Genomic DNA, 25105 nt, shown 5'->3' on the forward strand with positions numbered 1-25105 from the left:
AAGTCAATGACCCTCTTTCTAGGCACTGAGAACATTTTTCTAACTGACCTCTCCCATTAGGAAACTAAACAGATGCCACAGAAATGTGGACACTCATTATATTTCTTGATAAAACTATTGAAAATATCCTCAATCAGCAGTGATTATTTTATTAATTGTACCCAAGTACATGACATGAGACCAATAGAGCAATGCAACAGGACAGTGGGCTATTCTATTAAACACCATTTTCAACTATCACGTTAAATAAGAAGCTGTGAAGTTACTTTCTAACAGCTGGTGCCCTAGCACAAATTTAATTCATTAATCTCCCTTGTAAGGTTAAGAATAAGTCATTATCCTCAAGTGAGCTTAGTACCCAATACTAAGTACCCACATTGAAATCCATATTTAAATGACTGTGGTCATATTTTCCATATGAGGATTTCATAGCTCTTTCTTAGTAACTTATGGGATATGTAACCTCTATTTTTTTTGAAACATCTCTGCCAATATTTTTTCATTGTGTTTAGGAACCTTGGAAGAAGGCCTATTCTGTGTGTGAGCACAATAATTATTATAGTATAACTAAAAGCTTCATGGATCTTATCTTTATTCCTTAACACCTTATGCCTTCTAATAAATTTGACATTGTCCTTATAAAAGTGTCCCATGCTCATTATAGAAAACTAGAACGTAGAAAAGTTAGGGTGCAAACCCCAAAACCACAACCACAGTTCCCATCATCATCATCATCCAAAGACAACTGCCTTGAGCATTTTGGTGAACTTCCATTTTATTCATTTTTCACGTCCAAATGCTTTTTAAAAAATTAATTACTATGAAAGGCTTGCAGTCCAAGACAAGTCTTAGTATGACACCAGTGATGATATTTTTAAAATACCACATTTTCGAGTGATAAAAGTAACAGTTGGGAGATAGACCAGAGTGCTTTAAAAATTAACATTTTTCATGAAAATGAAAAACAATTTGGCCGAAAATAGTTTCAAAAATAACTTTCACATACCAAAAGCATGCCTACATGTTAAAAGCATTTGCAAGAGTACACATTTTCTTTTTCCTGAGTAAAATTTTCCTTTGCTTTTCTCTTGGCAAGTACCTAGCAATGCATTAAAAATTAGTGAGCACAAAAATAATTTGTATGAGTCATGTTGCCTTTAAGACAAAATAGTTGTTACCTAAAACACATATAATGAAATAATTCCTGCCTCTATGCTCTAGTGAAGACTGACAGAATTTGGACCTAATCTTTTTTTTAAATTATTCTACTTCTGAGCTATTGAACTCCCAAATTATTCTGTTTCCTTGAATATAGCCGATTTCCCTGAAAACTTCACCATTGCTTTTTCTGGGATCCACCCATTCATAAACCTTTCAATCGAACGTTCTTGAGCTTAATTCCATTCAAGTTAGAAGAGAAGCAACTGATCTGAGTGACTCACTCCTGGATACATACAGCAGGGAACGAGATTTTGCAGATGGATGAGTCATTTCGACTGGATGGGGAAAAGGTACGTACCTAAGGGTACATGTAACAGAAGATGGAGAAATCGTGATGGTCATAGGTGCCAATAAACACGACATTAAAACAGTACCTCTTAGTCTGAAGTACTTTGATATCTTAAGAGAGATTCTACTTTGCTAACACCCCTTACAAGTTTTTTCCCTCCAACATTTTCATCTCTTCCAGCTGAAAGTATCTTCATTCCTTTTTGATGCTTCTAGATCTAATTTTTTCTCCCTTTCTTCTGGGATAACATTTAAATATGGTTTTGGTGAAGCTGACCTCCTTGTCCAAAGCTCCAAGCACATCTTTATGATAGAAACTTCCAGAGAGATTTGGTGTCGAGCATTCAGTAACAGAATATACAGGACAGTTTCTCCTTTGTTCAAAATGAAAGGAGCATAGTGATGATTTCTGATTATAAAAATAATAGAGGCTTATTTAAAAAATGGAAGTCCTTACAAGTAAAAATCACTTGAAATCCTATTTAAACTGACAGAACAGTTATTTCTCCATCTATCCTTCCTGATTTGTTTCCTGTATGTACATATTTTTACAAACCATGGGATCACAGCATTCATGTGGGTTTGTAACCACTTTATAGTCTCATGAATTGTATGAAAAACTCATTTAACTCTGGCATCTAGCTGGAGGAGCTCATTGTAGGAAGATGGCTAAGAATCATTGCTTTATTTATATTTTTACTTATTTATTTATATTTTTTAAATAGGTTTTCATTGATTTCAGAGAGGAAGAGAGAAGGGGAGAGAGAGAGAGAAACAATCAATGATGATAGATAATCATGGATAGGTTGCCTCCTACATGCCCCCTCCTGGGGATTGAGCCTGCAACCCGGACATATGCCCTGAGGGAATTGAACCGTGACCTCCTGGTTCATGGGTCGATGCTCAACCACTGAAACCACACCAACCTGGATTTATCTATATTTTTAGTAGTTCATTTAACTTAGAGATCATTTATTAAGGGTCCAAGTCATCATATATATATAAATGACAGATTCTAAAAAAACTGTGATTTGAATATATATGTATCCCACTTTACTTTTTTAAAACTTTAAAACATTACAAAAGTAATGTAAATTAATGGTAAAAAATAGTACAAGGGACATAAACTAAAAAAATGAGAGAATAACTCTCATTTACTATCCCTCTCTTGCCCATCCTAGTCCCTTTCACACCCCAGTGGTAGTCACTGTTAACAGTTTATCTCTTGAGAAATTATCTTGGCACATGCAAGCCCATTATGTGCACATAAAACGTACCACACCTCTGTGGTGTTGTTTTTTAACATAAATAGGGTCATGTCACACATGTTGTCTGCAGTCAGCTTTTTGTTTATTTTTAAAATCTAACAATATGTCCGGAACATCTTTTCAAATACATTTTAAAAATTAACTTCCTTAATAGCTGTGAAATTTTCCATCCTATGTCCCATGGTTCATTTCACCAGCTCCCTACCTAGCTTGTTTTCAGGTGTTTTGCCACAAAATGCACCCTTGTCCATATACCTTACTCTTTGTCCACATACCTCAGTGTGACTTGCTCAAGTCTATTTGTAGTCAATTCCTAGAATGGGACATCAGGGTCCAAGTTCACAAAACCACATAGAGCATTGTATTTCTCTGTAACTTAGAGAACTCATTTCTTATTTACATGCTTAACAGAGTATTTAATGGAAGTCTTGCCTCATGTAAGCCCTACAATGGCTCATAATAGAAGGAGGGAAGGAACAGATTGGGATGAGACAGAATGCAAAAACATTTGGGAGTACATATAGGAGATTGAGAGCAGACGTGGCTGTGTGTGGGCATCTCCGAGGCCAAAGGGCCTGGCCCTCCTGTGTCCTGTACAGGTGGAGAGGAAGGTGTAAGACTTTAGGCGTGCAGCCTGAGGGCTGTGGAAAACTGTTTCTCCATGTGTAAGAAACAACTGAGGAAGTAGCAGGAAATCTGTGGGACTTGTTTCCTATGCAAGAGGAAAAGGCCATGTACAACTTTTAAATAATTGAAAGAAAAGTAACTATTTCCAACTTAACAAAAGGAAGATAAACAACCCAATCAAAAAATAGGCAACGGACCTAAATAGATACTTTTCGAAAGAAGACAGAAGAAAGGCCAAAAGGCATATGAAAACATGCTCAAAGTCACCAATCATCTGAGAGATACAAATCAAAATGATAATTCAGTACCATCTCACACCTGTCAGAATGGCTACCATCAACAAATCAACAAACGACAAGTGCTGGTGAGGATGCGGAGAAAAAGGAACCCTCCTTCACTGCTGGTGGGAATGCAGACTGGTGCAGCCACTGTGGAGAACAGTATGGAGTTTCCTCAGAAAATTAAAAATGGAGCTCCCATTTGACCCAGTGATCACACTTCTAGGAATATAGCCCAAGAAACTAGAAACACCAATTAGAAAGGATATATGTACCCCTATGTTCATAGCAGCACAATTCACATAGCTAAGATTTGGAAATAGCCTAAGTGCCCATTAGTAGACGAGTGGATTAAAAAAGTGTGGTACATCTACACAATGGAATACTACACTTTGGTAAAAAAGAAGGAGTTCTTACCATTTGCAACAGCATGGATAGAACTGGAGAGCATTATGCTAAGTGAAATAAGCCCAGTCAGAGAAAGATAAATATCACATGATCTCACTCATTTATGGAATATAATGAACAACATAAACTGATGAACAAAAACAGATCCAGAGACAGAGAAGCATCGATCAGACCGTCAAACCTCAGATGGAAGGTAGGAGAGGGTGGGGGTAAAGGGGAGAGATCAACCAAAGGACTTATATGCAAGCATATAAGCCTAACCAATGGACACAGACAACAGGGGGCTGAGGGCATGAGTGGGGGGGGGGGATGAGGGGTAATGTGGGGATAAGGACATATATGTAATAACTTAATCAATGAAGAAATTTAAAAAAAAGAAAAAGAACTATTTCCATTTCGTGGACTTCCCGAATTTCAGAGACAGTCAGATCTGAATTCAAATCTGCCTCACACACAGCTTCCCATGAGTTCTTATGAGACACTCCTATGTGAACTTCTGCCCTATTGGGATCAAAATATAACACGGTTCCTCAATAGAATAATTTACTTTAAAAGAGAAGCTAATTTGATGGCGTGATTGGCTCACAGATGGGAAACAGTTCTTTTTGAAATAATTCCAAGCTTTTTAATATAAGATTAATGTGAATTTTTTTGTGCCTGGGAAGTCTATTATTACATATGAGAAATCAGGATTGGACTTTCACATCAAATCATCTAAAGGCTTCTTGTACCTCCATCTCCTACGATCTGCCCTCAGAAAAGCTGCCCTAGACTTTCTCTGGTGGTTGTCAGATCTGTTTCTAAGGTGGAAAACACAAGCACACTAGCTCTGTGATCTTTCTCCTGTCAAGATAAACCATTTAATTCTAAAAAGAGAGCTTCAGCATGGTAGTGAGACCAGCTATACTTGGAAAGGGCTTTACTGCACACCTTATATCTATAGATGGATCCATTTTAATCTGTATTAAAAAAACATCTTTTTTACTATGTTTTGTAATCAAAGTCTTATCAGATCTCTCTTTAAAAACATTTAACATTAGTTCCACAAGCAACATAGTTGTTTTGAGGGGAGCCCAGACAAATGGTGTCCAACCTCATGGTCGGTCATGGTGGGTGCTGGTGATGATGCTATCCACCAAGATAGGAAAAAACAGGATCGAGAGGGGGATTTAATTAGTGGATTCTGGACAGAAGGTATAGGGACAGTTGGGAGGTGGAGGATGAGCCACTTAGCTCGGGACCTGTTGAATTTAAAGAGTTTGAGGGACCTCTGTGTGGGACGTCTCAATAGACCACCAGTGGCTGATGTGGTGAACCTGATATCATTAAGCAAATGCAAAGACTACCCTTCCTTCAGCGCTTCTAGTTAACATCTTTCTTTTCTGAATGATAAATTGAAAACATAAATGATAAGTACTTTGCTAAAGGAAACACATCATAGGGCCAAATTGCAGCTCCTGTCTGTCACTCCAAATAGCTACATCAAGGGAGGGCTGTGGTGTGACACGGCGGGTGCCTTTCTTACCATGGAGAGGCAGCCATTTGGCCTATGTATGAGAATATAGGATGGGTTTATTTGAATGAAAATAGATGGTCTAGTTTGCAAGTGGAATGTTTTCTTTTTCCCCTCCCCTGGTTGCTGGAGGGCAGATGCTGCCCTGAAAAAGAATAAATACAAAGAAGAAATTGAATGCAATTCATAGCAAAGGAATGGAAGAGCATATTGTGTATACAGGGAAAAGGCCTTGTAGATTGAAGGAGCCAGTCCCAAACTGAGGTCAGGCTCACTGCATTGTGGTTTTCAAACACTCTCCACCATCCATTAGGCATACTTGAGAGTTTGGTCTATTACTGTATTAGTCATCCTCAAGGCATCTATCTCAGTCTGCAAAAGTAACAACACACCACAGGCACTACTGAGGCCATGTAAATGCTGTGCAAAATATTTTATGTGAGCACAAGCATCTCCTCTCTGGTCCCAGGAAGTTCCCAGGCAGGTGATCACAGCCTCAGGGGGTAACACGTATCTGAGAAACAAAGTCCTCAAGCTGGGTTTTAAAAAGGCCTTTTGGACGTTACCATTTCCCACAAAGCACAAACATGAAAGTGTTGATGATTATCTTCAGCACCCAGTGACTCAACCCCTGTGCTATCTGGGTGGAGATAAGGAGGCTTGGCCAACACCATAGTTTTCATCTCAATCTTTGTAGTTTTCTATAGCTAGCTCAGGTGATGCAGCTAAACTGGATAGAAATGTCTCCATTGGAAAGGTCACTGCCCTTAACAAACCATGTGCCTGAACCCTGCAACTGTTGGTCTGCAGACACCCAGTTAGTTATATTTTTGACAAGAACTAAACTGGACCCAGAGCTGACACCGCTTAATGCGAGACCTTTCTCTACAGAGTTAATGGCATCAGTAGCGCCCCTTGGGAACTCATCTACACTAAGACCAGGTGGGGCTAGTTGTGAGCCCACCATTTTCAGCCTGAAATTACATTATCTGGACTGTGAAGGTCCATAGCAATGAAAACTTCTCCTTCTGGTAAACAGCTGACAGACTAGAGCTCACCTACTGCAGGCATATCAAAGAAACACCATACGCTGGGCAGAATCCTGTCTCAATTTGAAGCACAACAGGAATCAGCTATATCAACCTACATGCCATTTGGTTCAGGGCAGTGAGCTCGTGCTCCGGAAGGAAATGGTCCTGCAAACGGGAAACTGTATCATTGAAAGACCGCTGTCATCGTTAGCACTGTCGTGGTCTCTGAAGTGAATGCTCACAGGCTATCGATGGCCTGGAGGTGAACACTTAGCATCCAGACCTACCTATCTGTGAATGAGCCAATCAGCCCTAACAAAGGCAGAAATACCATCATCAGCACAGCTCGGTGAATTTGCATGTAATCAGCAGCCAGATAAAGAAACAGAGCGTCCAGCTTCCTAGAAGTCCTTCTCGTGCCCTCTTCCTGGTCCCACCCTCAACTCCAAGCACCATGTCTTTCAAGCATCACTTATGGTGCCTTGTTTCTTCCCCAAGTCTTGGTGGGGGTGGCAGAAATTCAGGGGGAACGCGCCTAGACTCCACTCTGATCTCCCCCTGTCCTAGCATATAGTTTTGGCCGAACAAAGAAAATAAAAGAACCTGGGCAGAAGTCACAGTAGTGTCACCTATGGCAGAGCTTTTGAAAGAGGGGATGTGGAAGAAGGCAAGAGATCTCCCATTCTCTTTCTACTGGAAACCCGGCCAGGACTACACCTTGGTTCTCCAGTGAAGAACTTTTTCTTCTGAGCCGCTGCTGACCAGGTCACCACTCACTTCAGTGGGTCAAGTTTTATTTAACCAGGAGGTTTTAGACAGTTTCATGAAGCTATTTCTATGGCCCAAATGATCCATTAAAGATTACTGAAAAGAAACATAAACAGTTGCTTTAACTTTCATAACTGAAAGAAACATTCCAAGTGACTATGATCACCAGACAGCAAAGTATTAAAGGAAGAAAGAAAAATAGAAATGGAAGAGAACAGAATTAGAATGATATTAATAAATAGTACAAACCCTGGCTGGGTAGCTCAGTTGGTCAGAGCATCGTCCTGACACACCAAGGTTGTGGGTTTGAACTTCGGTCAGGGCGCATACAAGAATCAACCAATGAATGCATAAATAAGTGGAACAACAAACTGATCTCTCTCCAAAAAGATAAAGTCAATAAATAAACAAAATAAATAAACAATACATTCTTACCTTGTAAATTCTTTGAAATGTCTTAGACTACTTTTAATTCCTATCTAAAAGAAGACATTCCCCTATGTTCCCAATTCCTACGTACAGAGGCATAAGTTGGACAGTGAAGAGGCTGATAGGAAAAAAAAGGATTCATTTAAAATATAATGTTGAAGGATTGCTCTATGGATATCCTGAACCACCAGAAAGACGAACAAGTGGGTCTTAGAGCAAATTAACCCTGAAACATCGCTGGAGGCAAAACTGAAGCTATTCCATTTAGGGCACATCATGAGAGGACAGGGTTCTTTGGAAAAGATAATAATGCCGGGAAAATCTCACTCATTTGTGGATTATAGAGAACAACATAGACTGATGAAAAGGAACAGACTCAAAGACTGAGAAACAGCAATCAGGCTATCAATCCCCAGAAGGAAAGTAGGGGAGGGCGGTGGTAAGGGGAAGAGATCAACCGAAGGACTTGTATACATGTATATAAGCCATACCAATGGACATGGACAACAGGGGGATGGGAGCATGAGTGTGTGTGGGGGGGAGGTTGGGGGTTAATGGGGGGGATGAGGACACATTTGTAATACCTTAACTAATAAAAAAAAAAAAATAATAATGCCGGGAAAGACAGAAGGCAGCAGGATAAGAGAAGACCAAATATGAGACGGACTGACTCCATAAACGAAGGTGTAGGCATGAGTCTGCAGGAGCTGAGCAGGGCTGTTGAGGACACGGCATTGGGGCCATCACTCATCACAGGGTCAGAGCTGACTCAATGGCACACAACACACACACTAAAGGCAAGCCATCAGTAATACTTCAAATGCCAAATGTGGGTACGTGTGGGCAAACACTGGGGAGATGTGGTCACCGCTGGTGACGCATTCTCTGGCTTAATGGGCACCGTGACAGGGCAGAAAGAGAGAAGATGTACTGTGCAGTTCTGGGTTTGAATTCCTGTGCTGCCACTCACCCACATTGCGACTTTGAACAAGCTATTAAATCTCTCTGCAAAAGGTACAAACTTCTGGTTATAAGATAAATAAGTCCTGGGAATCTGATGTACAGCATGGTGACTGAAGTTCACCATACTGTAATGTATGTTTGAAAGTTGCTAAGAGATCCCTGTCCACTGTGGCTCAGTTGGTTGGAGCATCAACCGGTGTACCAGAAGGTTGCCGGTTCAATTCCTGGTCAGGGCACATACCCAGGTTGTGGGCTCGATCCCCAGTAGGGGGCATGTAGGAGGCAGCCTCTTAACAGTGTTTCTACCTTCCTCTCCCTTCCTCTCTCTCTAAAATAAATAAAAATATTTCTTTAAAACAGAAAGTTGCTAAGAGAGTAGAGCATAAAAGCTCTCATCACAAGAATAAATTTATAACTATGTTAGGTGATGAATGTAAACTAAACTTATTGTGGTAATCATTTTGCAATATAAGCATAACAGTATATTATGTACCTTGAACTAATACAATGTTATATGTCAATTATATATCAATAAACTAGAAAAGGTTATTAAATCTCTCTGAACCTCTATTTAGTCATCTGTAAATTGAGCATAACTTCTGTCTGAATGAGTTGTTTACAGAATTAAATGAGATGGCACAGGTCCTGTGCCTGACAATTTAGAAGGTCCTTGATAACTATTAGCTTCCCTCTCTGTACAGAATAAATTTGTTTAATCAAAAAGGAGCTTAAGCTACAAAATGATACATGCCAATAATACCCGATGTTCTATTGTTTATCCGTGACTTAGTCTGAATGTAAAAAGAACCTGGTGTGTTTGAAAAAGGATTGAAGAAAACGCCTTGCTGTAATCCAGGGCAGCTTTGTATGTGTCTCCCTTGAGGGATGAGTTGGGAAGTCTTACTATAAAGAAGTGACGGGCACATTTTTTTAAGCCACTGTCTGAAAGAGGCCATTCATATCTGGCCAGTAGCATGGTAGGCTGGGTTAGTTGCGGGTGGCACTCTAATTCAAGGCATCATTTATTTAGATTTCAGAAAAGTGTATGACATGGTACCACTCCTATTAGATTGATGGGCGAACAGAGAGAGGAAAATGGATCAAGAATTGGCCTGGGGACAAGGCAGACCATTCCAAACCAGGTTTTTCGTTTGACATCAGATCCCACTTGGCATCTCAGGTCCTAAAAGGAACTAAATTTCCCCAGGTTCTTTGCTCCCTGTTTGTATATTATAAACAACAACAATGAAAAGAGGGCTTTTAAAAAGGAGTTGGCAAATAATGGGAATCGGGATTTACACCTATAATTGCTGAAATGCTCTACACTAACGCTGAGCCCCATCTGAAATGACAACAGAAGCACCAGTGACTCCGAATGCTGTGAGAGAATTCCACAGAGACCCACATTTCCCTTCACACCTGCACAGGTTGTGTTATTGTGTTTTGGCTTAAAACAGAGCAAACAGACTGTGACTTCAAAAGTCACACTAAGACACAGCAGAAGCGCCACACTGTGTGACAGCCATGCTCAGACAGACACTCTTCCCCCCGCAGCAGACACAGGCAGCTACAGGTGCAGGGGTCTGCCGTCCACTCAGAAGCACCGCTCGCCCCCCCCCCCCCCCGTGCCCTGACGAGCACCCGAACTCAGAACCTTTCTTCCCTAACATAGATCTTCCACAGAGCGAGACAACTATGCATTAGATAAAGTGCACGGAACTATACACGGCCTGTGATTCTATCTGCCCCAGAACAGGAAAGTTCTTCTCTTTCTTTTGCAAAATCACCACCAGCAGCACCACCACCCAGGGTGCACTCAGCATCTCTTCACAGCTTGAAGGGTATTCCGTCCAGCAGGTGACAGCAGCTTCTAAATCATCGTGTTATTAAGGACTCCTGGTGCTACCTCTAAGACATTCACGGCAAGTAAAGACCTTAGGTCTGGGCTCTCAAGCATTCTTTGGTTCGCAGGAAAGTCAGTCTAGAAAATAGTGGCAACACCAGAGACCAAGGCACCGTGCAGCTTTGTGTTGATTCTGTTTCTCTGGCATGGTGGCAGCTGTGTGTCTCAGATACCATCTGCCGAAGGCACATGCCTAGTTAACTGTGCTATTCTCGATGTCTCCACAGCCCACGGTCCTCCCCACCCTCCCCACTTAGCTATCCCCCACACACTCGCCTTAAGTGAGCCTCCTGGGAGGGACAGCGCCCCTGCCCCATGGTCTCACTGCAAAGTGTTTGGAAAGAATTTCATCCCATGGGTAGAAGGGATATAAACATATGCCAATCTATACTGTTGAACGAATGCTATGGGTTCTCAGCATTTGCAAGAGATTTCTTAGATTGGAACTAGGCCCATGTAATCTCATTAATTACAGTCTCTACTAATTGGGAACCTGAGATAATTTTCCAGACTGACATTTATCTTGCATGAAATTCGTGCAAGAGTAGGCCTTCCTTCCCCCGGCTGCCAGCACCAGCTTCCTTCTGGCACCCGGGACCCGGGCTTCCCTCGCAGCCCTGGCTTCGTCTGGAAGGTCCTCCGGAAGGACATCCAGTCTAATTAGCATATTACACTTTTGCTATTGTAGATTATCTGTGGAAAGAAGTTTGCAAGGTACATAAAGAATAGAAACAATATTTTAATGGTAAGGTTGAAAGCACCCAACAGAAGATTTCTAAGGACTCTGGGGCTTTTGTTGATATACTAATCACAAATTATTTTATGCTTAGTCACTAAAGCCAGCTGTCTCCTTCCTGGCCTCCTCATTTCTGCACAGTCACTGTCATTCCTTAACTCAACCTGCTCATGGCACAGCTAGCCAGCCTCCCAGCCCAGTCAGCCACCCTTGTCTTCCCCACCTGCCTCTCCCATCCCCCCTTCCCTCTCACCCAGGCCCTCATTACTAAGGCTGCCCGAGCACTGCGGTGTCCCCACTGAATCTGCTCTCTTGTCACGTCTTCTCCAGTGATTCAGCAATGTGCTGCCCACTTGGTCTTTCACAATTTTCTATATGAATTCGTGACTCTTATACTGCAGAACCTAAGATCCTCAACTCTAGCTTCAAATCTCCTTGTCCCCAGCACAGCATTTCAGCAGAGTACTCGAGTGAATGTAAGCCCACCACATCCCAGACCCCTGGTGCCTGATGTACTTTGAGATTCATACTTGTTCTGATTTTAAGAAGATAATATGGTGCACAATGCATATTTTTGCAACACTCCAGTGGGCCTTTATACTCAAGTATGTTGATATTTCTGCAATAAAATGCATGAATTCTACCCTTGGGCTAATACATAAAGACTGTAAATAGGCTCCCATTCGTTTGTATCACCGAGTAATTTATTTTAAAAGTAATGGTTGGTAGAGCTTTTGGGCTTCCGAATTGTGGGTAAGGGAGTGGGGAGCATTAATTTAGTAGGGGTATCATGTCCAGTCATCACTGTCTGAACTTGAAAGAAATGTTTATCTGGGAAGTCTCCATGCTTCAATATTTTGTTAACTCAGATTGGTCTTCTCCACAATGAGTTCAAATTACTGAGGCTTTCCCTTACAAAACATGTCTTCAGCTTACAGGAACTTTGTGCTTACAAGGTTGTCCTTATCATTTTTAACTTTTTGCATTTTAACGCCATTTGCCAAGCATAGCCACCTTGCTTCTTTGTAAAAAGCCCCCGTGCTGCTGTGGGTTTTAGTAAAATGTGAACATCACTTTGCTCATCCTCTGCCTGAAGGAAGGCTTTTTGAAGGACAGAGGTTGGCTCTCCCTCAGAATGGTGTATTTGCATTTCTAAAATCCCCGCTATGCTGGCTTTCCCCTCAACATAAGTTAACTTTTTAACTTTATCTCATTCGTAATAGAAGTCTTCCAAGCAAATCACAGAAACGCCACCTGCACACAGTGAGACATGTACTGATCTCGCTCTTTGAGGTCAAGTTGCAACATGACCATAAACCCTTCTTAAAATATAGCGGAGCCCAACGCTGAGGCCGCAATGCAGGGCTGGTGCACCCATCATGGGCGCGGCCTGGGTGGGTAACAGCACTCCGACTTGCAATTCCTAGGCAGTTATTTTGACATTAGAAAGTCACAATCCATCAACTTAACAGCAGGGCGATAATTTGGGGACCAGGGAGATGGCTATTCAAAAGGACACCGTGGGAAGTACCCAGTAGTTCAAAAAGCCCTGTTTGAGAATGAAGACATCAGCTAAGCGGGATTTCCCTCCACCCCTGGAACCGGGTGGCAGGTAATGTGTTTCTGTGTGTGTGTGTGTGTTATTTAGGGTGATGGGACTGAAAAGTCCTGTGGAGCTAAAAAGCAGGCCGGCCCCTGGACTCTTTGGAGATGAGAAGAAATGGATCTGCCATCACAAGGACGACAAAGCTGCCTTTTCCCAACCGTTTGTTAGACGTCCCTTCCGATGACTTATGATGCCCACGCCAACATTTCTAAGATGCTGCTCGGCTCTTTCTGAGTTACACACTACTCAGATCTCCAGCTGTCTGTTAGCCGGCTCCTCGGCTGTGCGGAGGACACCGGACTTATTTCTGAAGGGGTTCCCGGCCAACACCCCTGCTGCTAGACCCTCCTGCACACGCACCGAGCCATGGGCTCCCACTGCTCTCCTGGACAAAGGAATGGGTGTGGAGGCCACCGAGAGCTTCTGAAGTTCTCCCTGTGGCTGGGAAGGAAGGTAGCCACAGCAGGAAGCTTCCTGGCTGCGGGATTGGTGTTGGGGTGGGTGGGGGGGGGGGGGGGGTTGGGTGAGTAAGGAACACAGGCTGCAGGGCAGAGGTTCTCAAATGTCCTCATTTCATAACAACTCTGAGGACACCCACGAGCCCTGAGGACGGTCATGCTGTTGATGAGGGGGCAGCAAACACATCTTCCTTTTTACTTGGAAAGGAAAGGAAGAGTAGGTAAGACATTATGTGCTGATGCAAAGATGGCAAAAAGGAGCGTTAGATGGATATATGCAGACAGTCTAAGGAGAGTGAAATCTGGGGCAAGATTGTCTCCACGGGAACTGGAGTGGGCTTTGCAGTGGCCCACACCCCACGGGGTCCTGACGGGTCCCGCCCGGGCCACCACCCTCCCCTACCTTCCTGGCTGCCTCCCTGAAACACTGACAACGTGAAAAGCAAAGTATCTTCAGGGTACACTTCGCTGTTTCAAAGATTAAGAACGTCACAATACGAATGAAACACCAGCAGGTAAACAACAATGGGCTGCTGAAGCAGACGAAGAGCTTTCTCACCGTCTGCATTTTCTCTTAATGAACTTTTGTGGCTGCTGAAATTGAGTTCCTCCCTCTTTTTAAAAACCTGGCTTCTTCATACGAATAACGTCAACACATTCACTGAAAGCATCTGAAAATTCACACATTTCAGAAAAGTAATTTTTTAAGCGATCAATAGTAGAAGCAAAGCCAACAGTGTATCCATACCTGGTGCTGGTATTCTCCCGTGGAGCGCAGAGTCGCCGGGCAGCAGGTCTTTTGAATTGGAGGAGAATGGTGATTGTCTAAATGTATCTTCTGAAAAGAAAGGGCTGGGGGTCGGGGAGGAGGAGTGAAGTTTAGTAAATTAAAGTTATTTAAGGTACCCAGAGCATCAGCCCCAAACACACACACACACACACACACACACACACACACACACACGCTGGATACTGTATTTTTAAAAATGGTGTTTAGAGACCATAAGAAGCTTGTGCTTAAAACAGAGAAAGTATATTACATCAGACAAGTCCCATATGCACATTCTGCTGCTAGTTTTATATGTCAGGTGAATATATGACAGATTGTATTTGAAAGATGGTTAAGCCTGCAGTCAGGACAGCTGAGCACTGAATTTTAGTATTGCATAATATCAGGGGTCCTCAAACTACGGCCCGCGGGCCACATGCAAACACAAATATTGTATTTGTTCCCGTTTTGTTTTTTTACTTTAAAATAAGATATGTGCAGTGTGCATAGGAATTTGTTCATAGTTTTTTTTAAACTATAGTCCGGCCCTCCAACGGCCTGAGGGACAGTGAACTGGCCCCCTGTTTAAAAAGTTTGAGGGCCCCTGCATTATATGTTCTTCAAGTGTGTTAAGCCCAAATGAAGACCGACCATCTGGGTCAGAATCAGAAAGGCCTGTCCGAGGTTCTTCCCATAGGGGTGATAGGCTTGCCCTGGCTCACCCACATGCGGGCACCTGATCCCCTGGGGACCAACAGTGTGCCTTAGAAGGGCAGATGGCTGGAGTCAGGGGCTGTTTCACTGATGGAGACACCTCGATGGTCCCCACAGATGCATCTTAGAATTGTCTTGGTTCGGAAGGAGTTAAAGCCAGCTAATGGGGCTGCCAGCAAGGATACCGGGAGTACCTTCATTTTCCATGAAACTGAGGCTCTGACTTAAGTGATTCTAAGTACGCCCAGTGACTCAGCTAGGACTGGAACCAGGGACACAAACACCCAGCCAGGTTTCCACTGATACCACAGCCACAGTGAGCACAAAGCCTTTGGATGCTTTTAATCAGAGGGTTTTAACCCAATCACACCATCCATCCATCTTCCATGCCTCAAACATAAACTGTATTGTGATCATAATAAGTATCATGATCACATGTGAGAATACTGGAGTATCCAGCAGCATCTAAGAACTGGCAATACCTACTTATAACAGGGAAATTTTAATCCAGGGCACTGGGTACACAGGTGGTGGACAATGCATAGGGAGCAGTAAAGCAAGCCAGAGATAGGAAAAGCGGGAGGCCACCACCACCCTGAGGCTATAGGGACAAAAGGACTTAAATGGGAGCTGGGGCCACAGGGAAGAGGCAGCTGCTGCAGAAGAGGGAGGGAGGTAGAAACACCCTAGCTCTTCCTTAAGCCCCACCCCCATCTCCATCAGGGCCTCTGATTGACTGAACCATCCCAGAAGCCAAACAGCCCGCAGGGATCAGGCCCCCTGCAAACCCACGGATCATGGGAAAGAAAAGAGCTGAGGGAGCCCAGCCTAGAACTCCCATGACGGGTGCTGCTTTCTTAAAAAATGCTGCAAGGCTATGGCTACTATTATTATATGTTATAAAGGGAACAGTAAGATAAAATAAAAGACATATAAATATGTTTAAGTAAAACATACATTAATAAACATAGTTTTACAGGACAGTTAGGCTAGGTTTCATGCAACGTTGTGTTGCATACTTTTTTTTCTTTGTTATTTTTATCCTTTTTCCCCCTTTCTTTATTAAGGTATTACATATGTGTCCTTATTCCCGCATTCCCCCCCCCCCCCCCCCCCCCCCCGCTTATGACCTCACCCCCCTGGTGTCTGTGTCCATTCGTTATGCTTATATGCATGCATACAAGTCCTTCGGTTGATCTCTCCCCTTGCCCCCACCCTCCCCTGCCTTCCCTCTGAGGTTTAAGTATCTGATCGACGCTTCTTTTTAGTTATATCTTACACACAAAAAACAATTTAATAGGCTTAACAGTGAACTGGCTGTAGGCTAGCAGGCACTGGGGAGGGGGGAGACACGCCATTTTATGCCAAACGTCTCATAACCTGTAAATGATACAAACACTGAAAGGAAAAGGCCGTGCAGCATGGAGTCTAAGAGCATGCGCTTGAGAGGAAGCAGTCCTGGGTTCGAACTCCAGCTCCCCCACTCAGGGCTGTGTGACCCTGCAAAATATTAAACTCTCGGAGCCTTCACTTCTTGTCTCTAAAATGGCATGATAACAGTAACCAACCTCGCAGAGGAGCTCTGAGCACCCATCAAGGTCCTCCATGGAACACGCTTTTCACAGTGCCTGGCAAACAGTAAGTGCTCCATAAATGTGAGCTGGTTTTTACTTGTATCTGCCTACCTAAAGGGGTGATAAGTGAAACATTCCTCACAAGGTGGCAAGAAGTGCTGTTCCCTTGAATAAAATGAATGAAGAAAAGGTTGCTCTGATTTGGAAGGGTCAGCTGACTGCTGGAGGGATGAGGTTAAGTTTCAATATTTCCATGAAGAAAACTGGTTAGAGTCAGAGCACTTTTAAAGATGTAGAGACGTTGGAGGATTGTTGGTCAAACCCAGAGAATAAGATTTCTCAATTCCCACCTCCCTCGTTCTGAAGCTTCCATAGGAGGCGACAGTGACACCCACGTGTGGACAGTTCACGTGGAAACCACAGGCTGGTCCTGGGCACAGGGTGAAGAGCGGGCAATGGGCCTGCCTGGTACTGTCACGCTGGCTATAGCAGTCACCTTGACATCGGAGAGTCCAGGGGAGCCCATGGAACTGTTTGGTCTGAAATGTGGAGACTTCCATGGGTCCCAAGAGGGTCCCCCTAAAAGGCATCGAGACTATCACCCTTCTTGCCACAGAGAAACTTGTACACTACCTTCGTTCCCTCGGGCTCACAGTAACCGGGAGGGCCTACACTCTGCCAGGCCCGGGAACAGATGTCAGGGAGCGCAGAGGCCTGTGAAAGGGAACCGCCATGTAACTACTGCTGAGGAAGGGAGGGTGCAGAGCTCCCTTGGGGGCTGGCCTGGCCAGGATGGCCTGCCTGCAGAAGCCCAGCTGCAACGCTTTGAGTTCATATCCGCCCAGGCCGGGAGGTGGGAGTGCAGTGGGTTACACAGAGTTTGGATTAGAAGGATCTGAGGCTGAATTCCAAACTGGCCACTTAGAGAGTCAAGTGACCTTTTTCAAATCAATATCCTCTCTAGCCTCAGTTTCATCATTGGGAAAAGGTTTAAAAATACCATCTCTATTACGGTGCTATCCGGGTTAAATAAGACATTTCATGTTAAAGTTCTTAGTAGATGTACAGTAAAAGAGGAACATATATATTGCTAAGTATCTGGCACTGTTCTAAGGTGCTCTGTGTGTATCAACTTCACTTAATCCTCACAAGGACCCTGTGGGGTAGCTACCACTATTATTATCTGTATTTTGTACAGATGGAGAAACTCAGGCACAGAGAAGTTAGATAACTGTCCATGCCATCAGCGGAGCCAGCATGTGAATCCAGGCAGGTTGGCGTCCAGGGTGCACTCTCGCTCGCTAAGCTGCCTTTGTGCGGTCTCTTAGCATCTAGGCAACTCATGGACAACACAGAATCATGATGCTTGGAACGGACAGAACAAAGGGAAGGGAGAGGGTAGGAGGGATGAGGGAGGATGGGAGCAGCCACTTCAGTAAGCAGGATCCTGGGACACTGCAGGAAGACTGTATCAATTGAGAAGTTGAGCAAGTGAAAATAATTTTAGTCTTTACTTCTCTCTAGAAGTTAACAGATGCTCTACTTTTCGCATACTTCCACAACACCGGGGATGGGGCAGTTTGCAATCCTAACCCTTCTCCACGGCCTGTACCCACCGTTCCTGGGGGCAAGCTCCTCACTATTATTAAGCCCAAATGAAAAGGGAAGGGTAACGAGGCCATGAGGGGTTGGCCAACCTCTATCTCCACACCAATATGAAGCTCGTGGTGGCACCATGTCACCTAGATTGGCATCCATGCCTCAGGAAGAGAAGGAGGGGGGACCAAACTCGGAGCATGCCCCGTGGAGCATGGGCTTGCTCAGTGGTTTTAGATCCCCAAGAACACTGGTCATCTTTAACCGTGCCCATGCCCTGAGGACAGATGACCGCCCTGCAACTTCGTGCCGAGTGGTGTCATTTTGGGTGTTGGGATGGTGTTCCTTAAGCTCCTTTTCTTTTCCTGTGCAGGCCACCCACTCTCAGCAGTTGCCCAGCTTTGCGGTGGATGAAGCTGGCACCCTGTTCAGGCTGCAGTGACTGAGAGGTGGGAGAGGGTAGTGGGGAAGGAAGGCCCAGGAGGTGCCCAACACAGGATGAGCCGAGTCTGCATCTTCTCAGGGAAAAAAATACATGAACACACAGCTTCACAACATCGTCGTCTCTGACACACGCCTGTACTGGCCTCAGTTACCACTTCTTCCACAAAAGGAGCCAGTTTGTGAATGTTGCAACCTCTTACTTCCTGACTCTCCAGCTACCAGAACTTGAGTCATTTTACTATGAAAAAGCCTCTCCATCAAAAAGTGAGCGAAGGAAATGAAAAAAGGCAAAAACTGCTAAAAATTGATCTATGATCAATATATTTGGTTAAAAAGTTGGAAAACGAACAAAAGGTTGAAACTAACGGTTAATGCGGGAGGTGTCTGTCACGTAGGGAACAAATCACCATCTACCACAACATACTCCCGTTGGCCCTGAACAATAACAGGTGACCTGGAAGACGTAGCTGATTCGTGTAAACATTCAGTACACACTCAGAAGTAGCATCTAGAAGCTGTGGGTGTAGAGTTAGGACTGCCCCACACGCCATTCCTTTTCCTGCTTTATGTTACTTAAAAAAGACAAAACTTTTATCTATCCAACGTTCTTTTCTGGGTAAACATGAAATGGAGATTAAATGTGTATTTCTGTCGTTCTTCTGTAGAAAATCTACAGGTTAAAATACATGACTAGGCAATTCCAGGCATTAGACAGCCTGGGCTGTAGGGTCAACAGCACGGGGCTTCAGGACAAAAAGATTTACAGTTAATAATAAAACAGTCCATAAAAAATTATGGCGCTAAGTAGTGATACGTTTTGCTAAGTGCTGACTGTGCCACAGGGATCTCCACCTTTAACATCTGCGGGCCAACAGGGAGCTCGCTGCCCACAGAACAGCCGGTTTGCCACCCCTCCCGAGGGCCACCGTGTAAACCAAAACACCAAGGCGATCCTGGGTGAGATGCCATAGCAGCACGGAACTGAGAGGAAAAGGAGGAGGTGGGCACAGTATGTAAGGGAAAGTTAAGAAGAAAACTTTGTTTAGTAATGACACAATAGTTTTTAAGGAGTGACAGAAGAAGTAATTTTTTTTCCTTCTAGAAGGCAATGATAATAACTCCTAGGACTGAATTTGGAGATGGCAAATTGAAAAGAAAGATTAAACATAGAAAAAAAAAAGATCTTGCTCTATAATGGTTTTTTACTAAGAACACATAAGGATCTATGTATTTTAGGGTGGAATGAAATTCTATTAAATGTAAGGGTTTCTGTTACATCATCCTGAGTGATATTCTGACTTCAATCTCCACATAGACAAAATTTTCTTTAATGAATAAAAAAGATGGGGTATTTTCAAGTGAAAGTACTTGAGTCTCCATCCAGCTTCCATATTTTTTTCTGGGTAAAATATGTCTAAAAGAATTTGGACTAATTTTTAATATTTCTAAAATTGATTTCGGAGAGGAAGGGAGAGAAAGAGAGATAGAAACATCAATGATGAGAGAGAATCATTTATTGGCTGCCTCCTGCCTGCCCCATATTGGGGATCGAGCAGGCAACCCAGGCATGTGCCTGACCGGGAATTGAACCGTGACCTCCTGGTTCATAGGTCGATGCTCAACCACTGAGTCACGCCAGCTGGGCTGGGTTAATTTTATATTGCTTTGTTTTATTTTAAGAAAATGTAAAGAATAAACGATCTGACTCAGATATTTCTGAGAAGCTACATACGGTGAAAGGAGAGCCAGAAGCCCCAGTCCAGGCTGGAAAAGGGCCGTGGGAGCCAATGTGTCCTCCCTCTGGCTGCCCCCTGGCAGGCCCCAGCATGGAACACAGCACCACATGCTATTTACCCCCCTGTTAGCGGGGTCTTTCTCAGTCTCCACTTAGTCCCAGCCATGAACTCAGCGCACTGAACCACTAGTTTTCTGTATCGGTATATCATGTTATTTTTAAAGAACTGAGATTCCATGTACAGGTGTCCCCCCCAAAAATGTACACACACTTTAACAGCTGATAGCGCAGTTTTGAAAATGAAACGTATTTTCATAAACACTGCCTTTACAATTACTCAAAGCGTGTGTATACATTTTTGGGGCCACCCTATATTTATCTAAAGCGATTGTGCTGGCATTTTTAAAACTCTGACCTCTGAACCACTCAGACCTTGAGACAGACCCAGGAGTGACACACTGCATGACATTGTGAAGTGCACAGGAAACACTAGTTGAAAACAATCCTTCAAGCCTCCAAAAGCCTCAAGAAGACACGGTGATAGACCAAAGTTATTCCAAGAGTAAATCTCACTCCAGTTCAAGGCCGTTCTGAATGTGTGGAACAGGACTGCGACCGCGGAAATGGATACAGTAACTTCCATTTGGAATCTCCATGTATATATAACAAAAGTAAAGGGAATGACAACAAACCGGAAATGTTTTCTTTGAACAAAACCCAGATCTTGCTAACAATAACAGAATACAGTCCTTGCCAAAAACCAGAACGGGTTTGTCTTTTTCTTTTAAAAAAAAAAAAAAGCTTGTGCAACACATCAATGAAAAAGATGGGATTACTTGAAGATAAGAAAGAGGGGGAAATATTTGGATTAGTTATAACTACCTTCTCAACATTTCCTCAAGGACTTTAAGGTCAGAAGGAACTTTCTAAGAAGCAGGGGCAGCCTGCATGAGAATACACTCACAACTCAACAACAAAAATGTTGCCACTTTTTAAAAAGATATTCATTGTTTTAAAAAGGCCAAATAAGATGATTTTATTTTCACCTTAATTATCACAATGAATGCAGCTTTCTTCACTTTTAGGTGGTGCTTATTTTTTCTCAAATATGACCATCCTTGATTCATTTATTTGCTAATAATTTAAAATAGAATAATAGATGCTTAATATTTTTATATATCTATATGTTGTAACATATTTATAAATGATTATATTTAAAATATACAAAATGCGTAGGTCCACAGATTTTTAAAAAGAATCTTGAACCCTTAAAAACCGGGCACAGCAATTGCTAAATGCCACACTGGACTGTACGCGGTCCTCCTAGCTTCCACCTTGGGCTCTCGGTTTCATTTCGGATGAGAGATTGTGTAGCTTCATTTCTTGTGAAACGGACCCAGACATTGACCGTTTAGGTGGAAAAGTCAGTGCCCATTTTCCTATGGCCATTCTTGTCGTCAGTTAAAAAAGTAATCGATCATGAAAGAAAACAATGTTAAGGGTGCTCATGACAGTGTCCCTCCCTCCTCAATCCTGCAGAAACGAGGGCCCCTATTCCTGAATGGTTTTATTTATTTACTTACCTATTTTAATAAAAGTATCCAGGATGCAGGTCAGTGGGCATGGGGGTGGAGAAGAGTGCTCAAGTTTAACAATGACTGGGCCCTGGAGGGTGCTGCTCAGTGGTTAGAGTGTCAGCCCAAGCACCGAAGGGTCTTGGGTTCAATTCCCAGTCAAGTGCATGTATCTGGGTTGTTGGTTCTCTCTCCACCCCCTGTCAGGGCACATGTGAGAGGTAACCAGTTGATGTGTGTGTCTCTCACATCGATGTTTCTCTCTCTCTGTCTCTCAGCCCCTCCATGCCTCCCTCCCACTCTCTCTGAAAAGCAATGGAAAAAATATCCTCTGGTGAGGATTAAAAAAAGAAAGAAAGAAAAGACGGGGTTGGTGTCTCTGACCTAATGACAGCCCTGACCATCCAAATAGTAAATCCCCTATTCAAGTTTAAAATGGACACAACAGAGAAGACCTCCTTCGACCCCAGTGGACCAGGCCTCAAAGACCGGTCATTGATCAAGTTCGGCGCACACATTTTCAAAGAAAGAACTGTAGTGAATAAACATGAGTTAATGGCTACGCATTGGCAGGCCCCGGCGGGGGCATTTATCTACACACTGAGGCTGGCACTGCAGATTCAGTGGGTTCTAAATGGCGCTTGTGAGCAGATGGAGAACCAAGGTCACTCCATCATTCAACTACCCCTATGGGCACCAGATTTTCTTCTTTAATTTTTGAGGTGAGGAGAAAGCTAAGACGTGTTTCTTTCTCCTCCTAGTCCATTGACATGGCTGTGCACTTGGCTGGTGCCTATCAACAGAACCTTCTCAGCAAGGATAAAACCAATCAACTATATTGTGAATTTTGTAAGGTGTACAAAGGTATTGTAGAAAATATCCTTATTTTTTAGAGATGTATATCAAAGAATCTGGGCGTGTTATGATGTCTGGGATGTGATGTAAAATCTAGGGGGAAAGACTGGTGAAGTAAGCATGGCAAATGTTTGTTTAATCTGGGTGGTGGGATATGGTGATGTATTACATTATGCCTTCTACTTTGTTTTAAAATGTTCATCATTTAAAAAATCATCAGCAACAAACAAAAAGTTCAATCCACACAAACCACCAAATGAAATAATAAATGACAATGAAAGAAAATGCACAAAAGAACAAATACAAATGCCTCCCCCTGAACACTAGTAATCGATAAATAAAATGGTTATAACTAGAAGATATCATTTTTAACCTCCCAATTGGTAAAAACAAATTTTTAATGATAAAGCACAGAGATCCTTGAAATATTCTCTCTCTCTTTCATTAGCTTGTGGTAGAATCATAGATTCAACCTTTCTGAAAGTCAATTAGACAATTCATAGCAAACGCCTGAAAACTGTGAATGCTTTTGTCAGTCAATTTATTCCAGTACCGTTTCTATTACCAACAACTTGGGAAAACAAAACCAAACACAACCCTTCATACCCATTAACAGGAGGCTGATTAAGTCTGTTATGACATGCAAACACTGAATACTATGCAAACACGAGAAGAACAATATTGACATGAAAAGACTATATTGCTAGTGAAAAAGAGATTACAAAACTGTATCTATAGTTGTAGTTGATTTTTATAGGAACATATATGTATATAAATAGAAAAAAATTCAGCCAGGATATGCAGTACCAACTTAGCAGTCGTTGTCTGGGTAGCAGGACTGATTATTCATGATTATCTTTTATTCTTTATGTTCTCCTGGAAACAAATGTTATTTTTAAAATTTAAACAAGCTGCTGTACGCCTGAAACTAATATAATAATGAGTGTCAACTGTCATTGAAAAAAAACAAAAATTAAAAAAAATATATATTAAGTTTTATGGTTTGGGATCCTTTATTTCTATTTTAAAAGAGACTCTTAATCTTTTAGGAAGTAACCCAAGGGATAACATTGAAAGCAATTGTAAAAGACATAGGCTGGTTATGATCCACCTAAGTTATGATCCCAGCAGGATCAGTCAAGTTCGGTTGCAGAAGGCCAAAAGGTCTCCAAGGAAGAGGCTGTTTCAAATAGCAGAACAATAGAGCACCTTAGGAAGAAAAAAAATATATTGGTGATTTAAAAATTTTATTTTCTTCTCTGAAAAGTACAAACACCTTCTATTTAGAGTTATCTTAGAGGCGGGCCAACCCGTACAACCTAACACCACATTTTCAAGGAACAATTCCTGTCGCAGCGGCTGGCATTCATCTGCTGCGCAGCCGGGAGACTTCTCAGGACAGGGAGCACAATGCCAGGCCTTGTGAGGGCCACTGTGCCCGGGGGCCCGGCCCCGAGAGCCCGAGCCAACCGCAGGCCACGGAAGTGAACCTGCATGTCCGGCTTGGCTCGGCTCGGCGAAATGTCAGCCTGCGAGGGCCCTGGATCTCCCACAGGAATCTGCCTTCCTGCATAAACAAGGGCGACGGGCCCTCGCTGGGGGAGCAGAGGACGGTGACCTCAGTCTCCCTGCAGGGACTCGGGACTTTGTCCCGTGGAAGCTCTCTAGGGAATGCCAGTGAAATGTGGGTGCCCCGGGCCGTGGCATCATCCCTGAGGGCTTTTCAGCCCTCAACGGAGGTCAACCCTTGAATATTTGATATCTTTCTAGGAACAACCACAGAGACAGTCTTGAGAGCAAATCCCCGACAAGAGGAACAGGAGTGAGGCCGGCACCTCAGCCACACAGACCTTTGGGTCGTGTCACCTCTGCATCACCTGTCAAAGGTGATCAGGAGAGAATATAGGCTCTGGGTGTCTACTGACAGGGACCTACAGATTTACACTGGGTTCCTGACTGTCCAGAGTTATACAAACAAGATGGGACACTGTTGCAGGAGGAGGGACATGGGGTGGGAGAGCCCATGGAACACGAAGAGGAGAAAGGCACAGCCCTCGTGCGATCTTGACAAGGAGATGTGAACTGGCCTCTCCACAGTCATGCAACACAAAGCGGTTCTGGCAGTGTAGTTCCAATGATAACAGTTCAATAGAGATGTCACAGGGGCGCGAGAAAATGGCAGAGGGGGATCCCTAAGAACAAAGGAATGTAGGGGTAGATCACAGTACTGAGAAAGGTTTGGTGAAATAAGAAAAAAGGAACCTTCAAATGGCAGCAATCCACAAAGTTGTTTCAGACCGTTTTTATTTTAAGAAGTGATTCATTGTGTTCTAAGATTAGTTTTAAT

General features: G+C 43.2%; 1 protein-coding gene across 3 annotated transcripts in view; it reads right to left on the bottom strand.

Annotated features, from left to right (window-relative positions):
• Positions 1-25105, bottom strand: part of ZNF827 (zinc finger protein 827) — a 166213-nt gene that overhangs the window by 43956 nt on the left and 97152 nt on the right. For all 3 annotated transcript variants that reach the window (XM_036313385.1, XM_036313387.1, XM_036313388.1), the window contains exon 8: positions 14246-14349. In XM_036313385.1, coding sequence (XP_036169278.1) covers positions 14246-14349 — 104 coding nt within the window. The remainder of the gene's footprint in view (positions 1-14245; positions 14350-25105) is intronic.

Source organism: Myotis myotis, unplaced genomic scaffold, assembly GCF_014108235.1.
Source record: "Myotis myotis isolate mMyoMyo1 unplaced genomic scaffold, mMyoMyo1.p scaffold_m19_p_6, whole genome shotgun sequence".
Lineage (NCBI taxonomy): Eukaryota > Metazoa > Chordata > Mammalia > Chiroptera > Vespertilionidae > Myotis > Myotis myotis.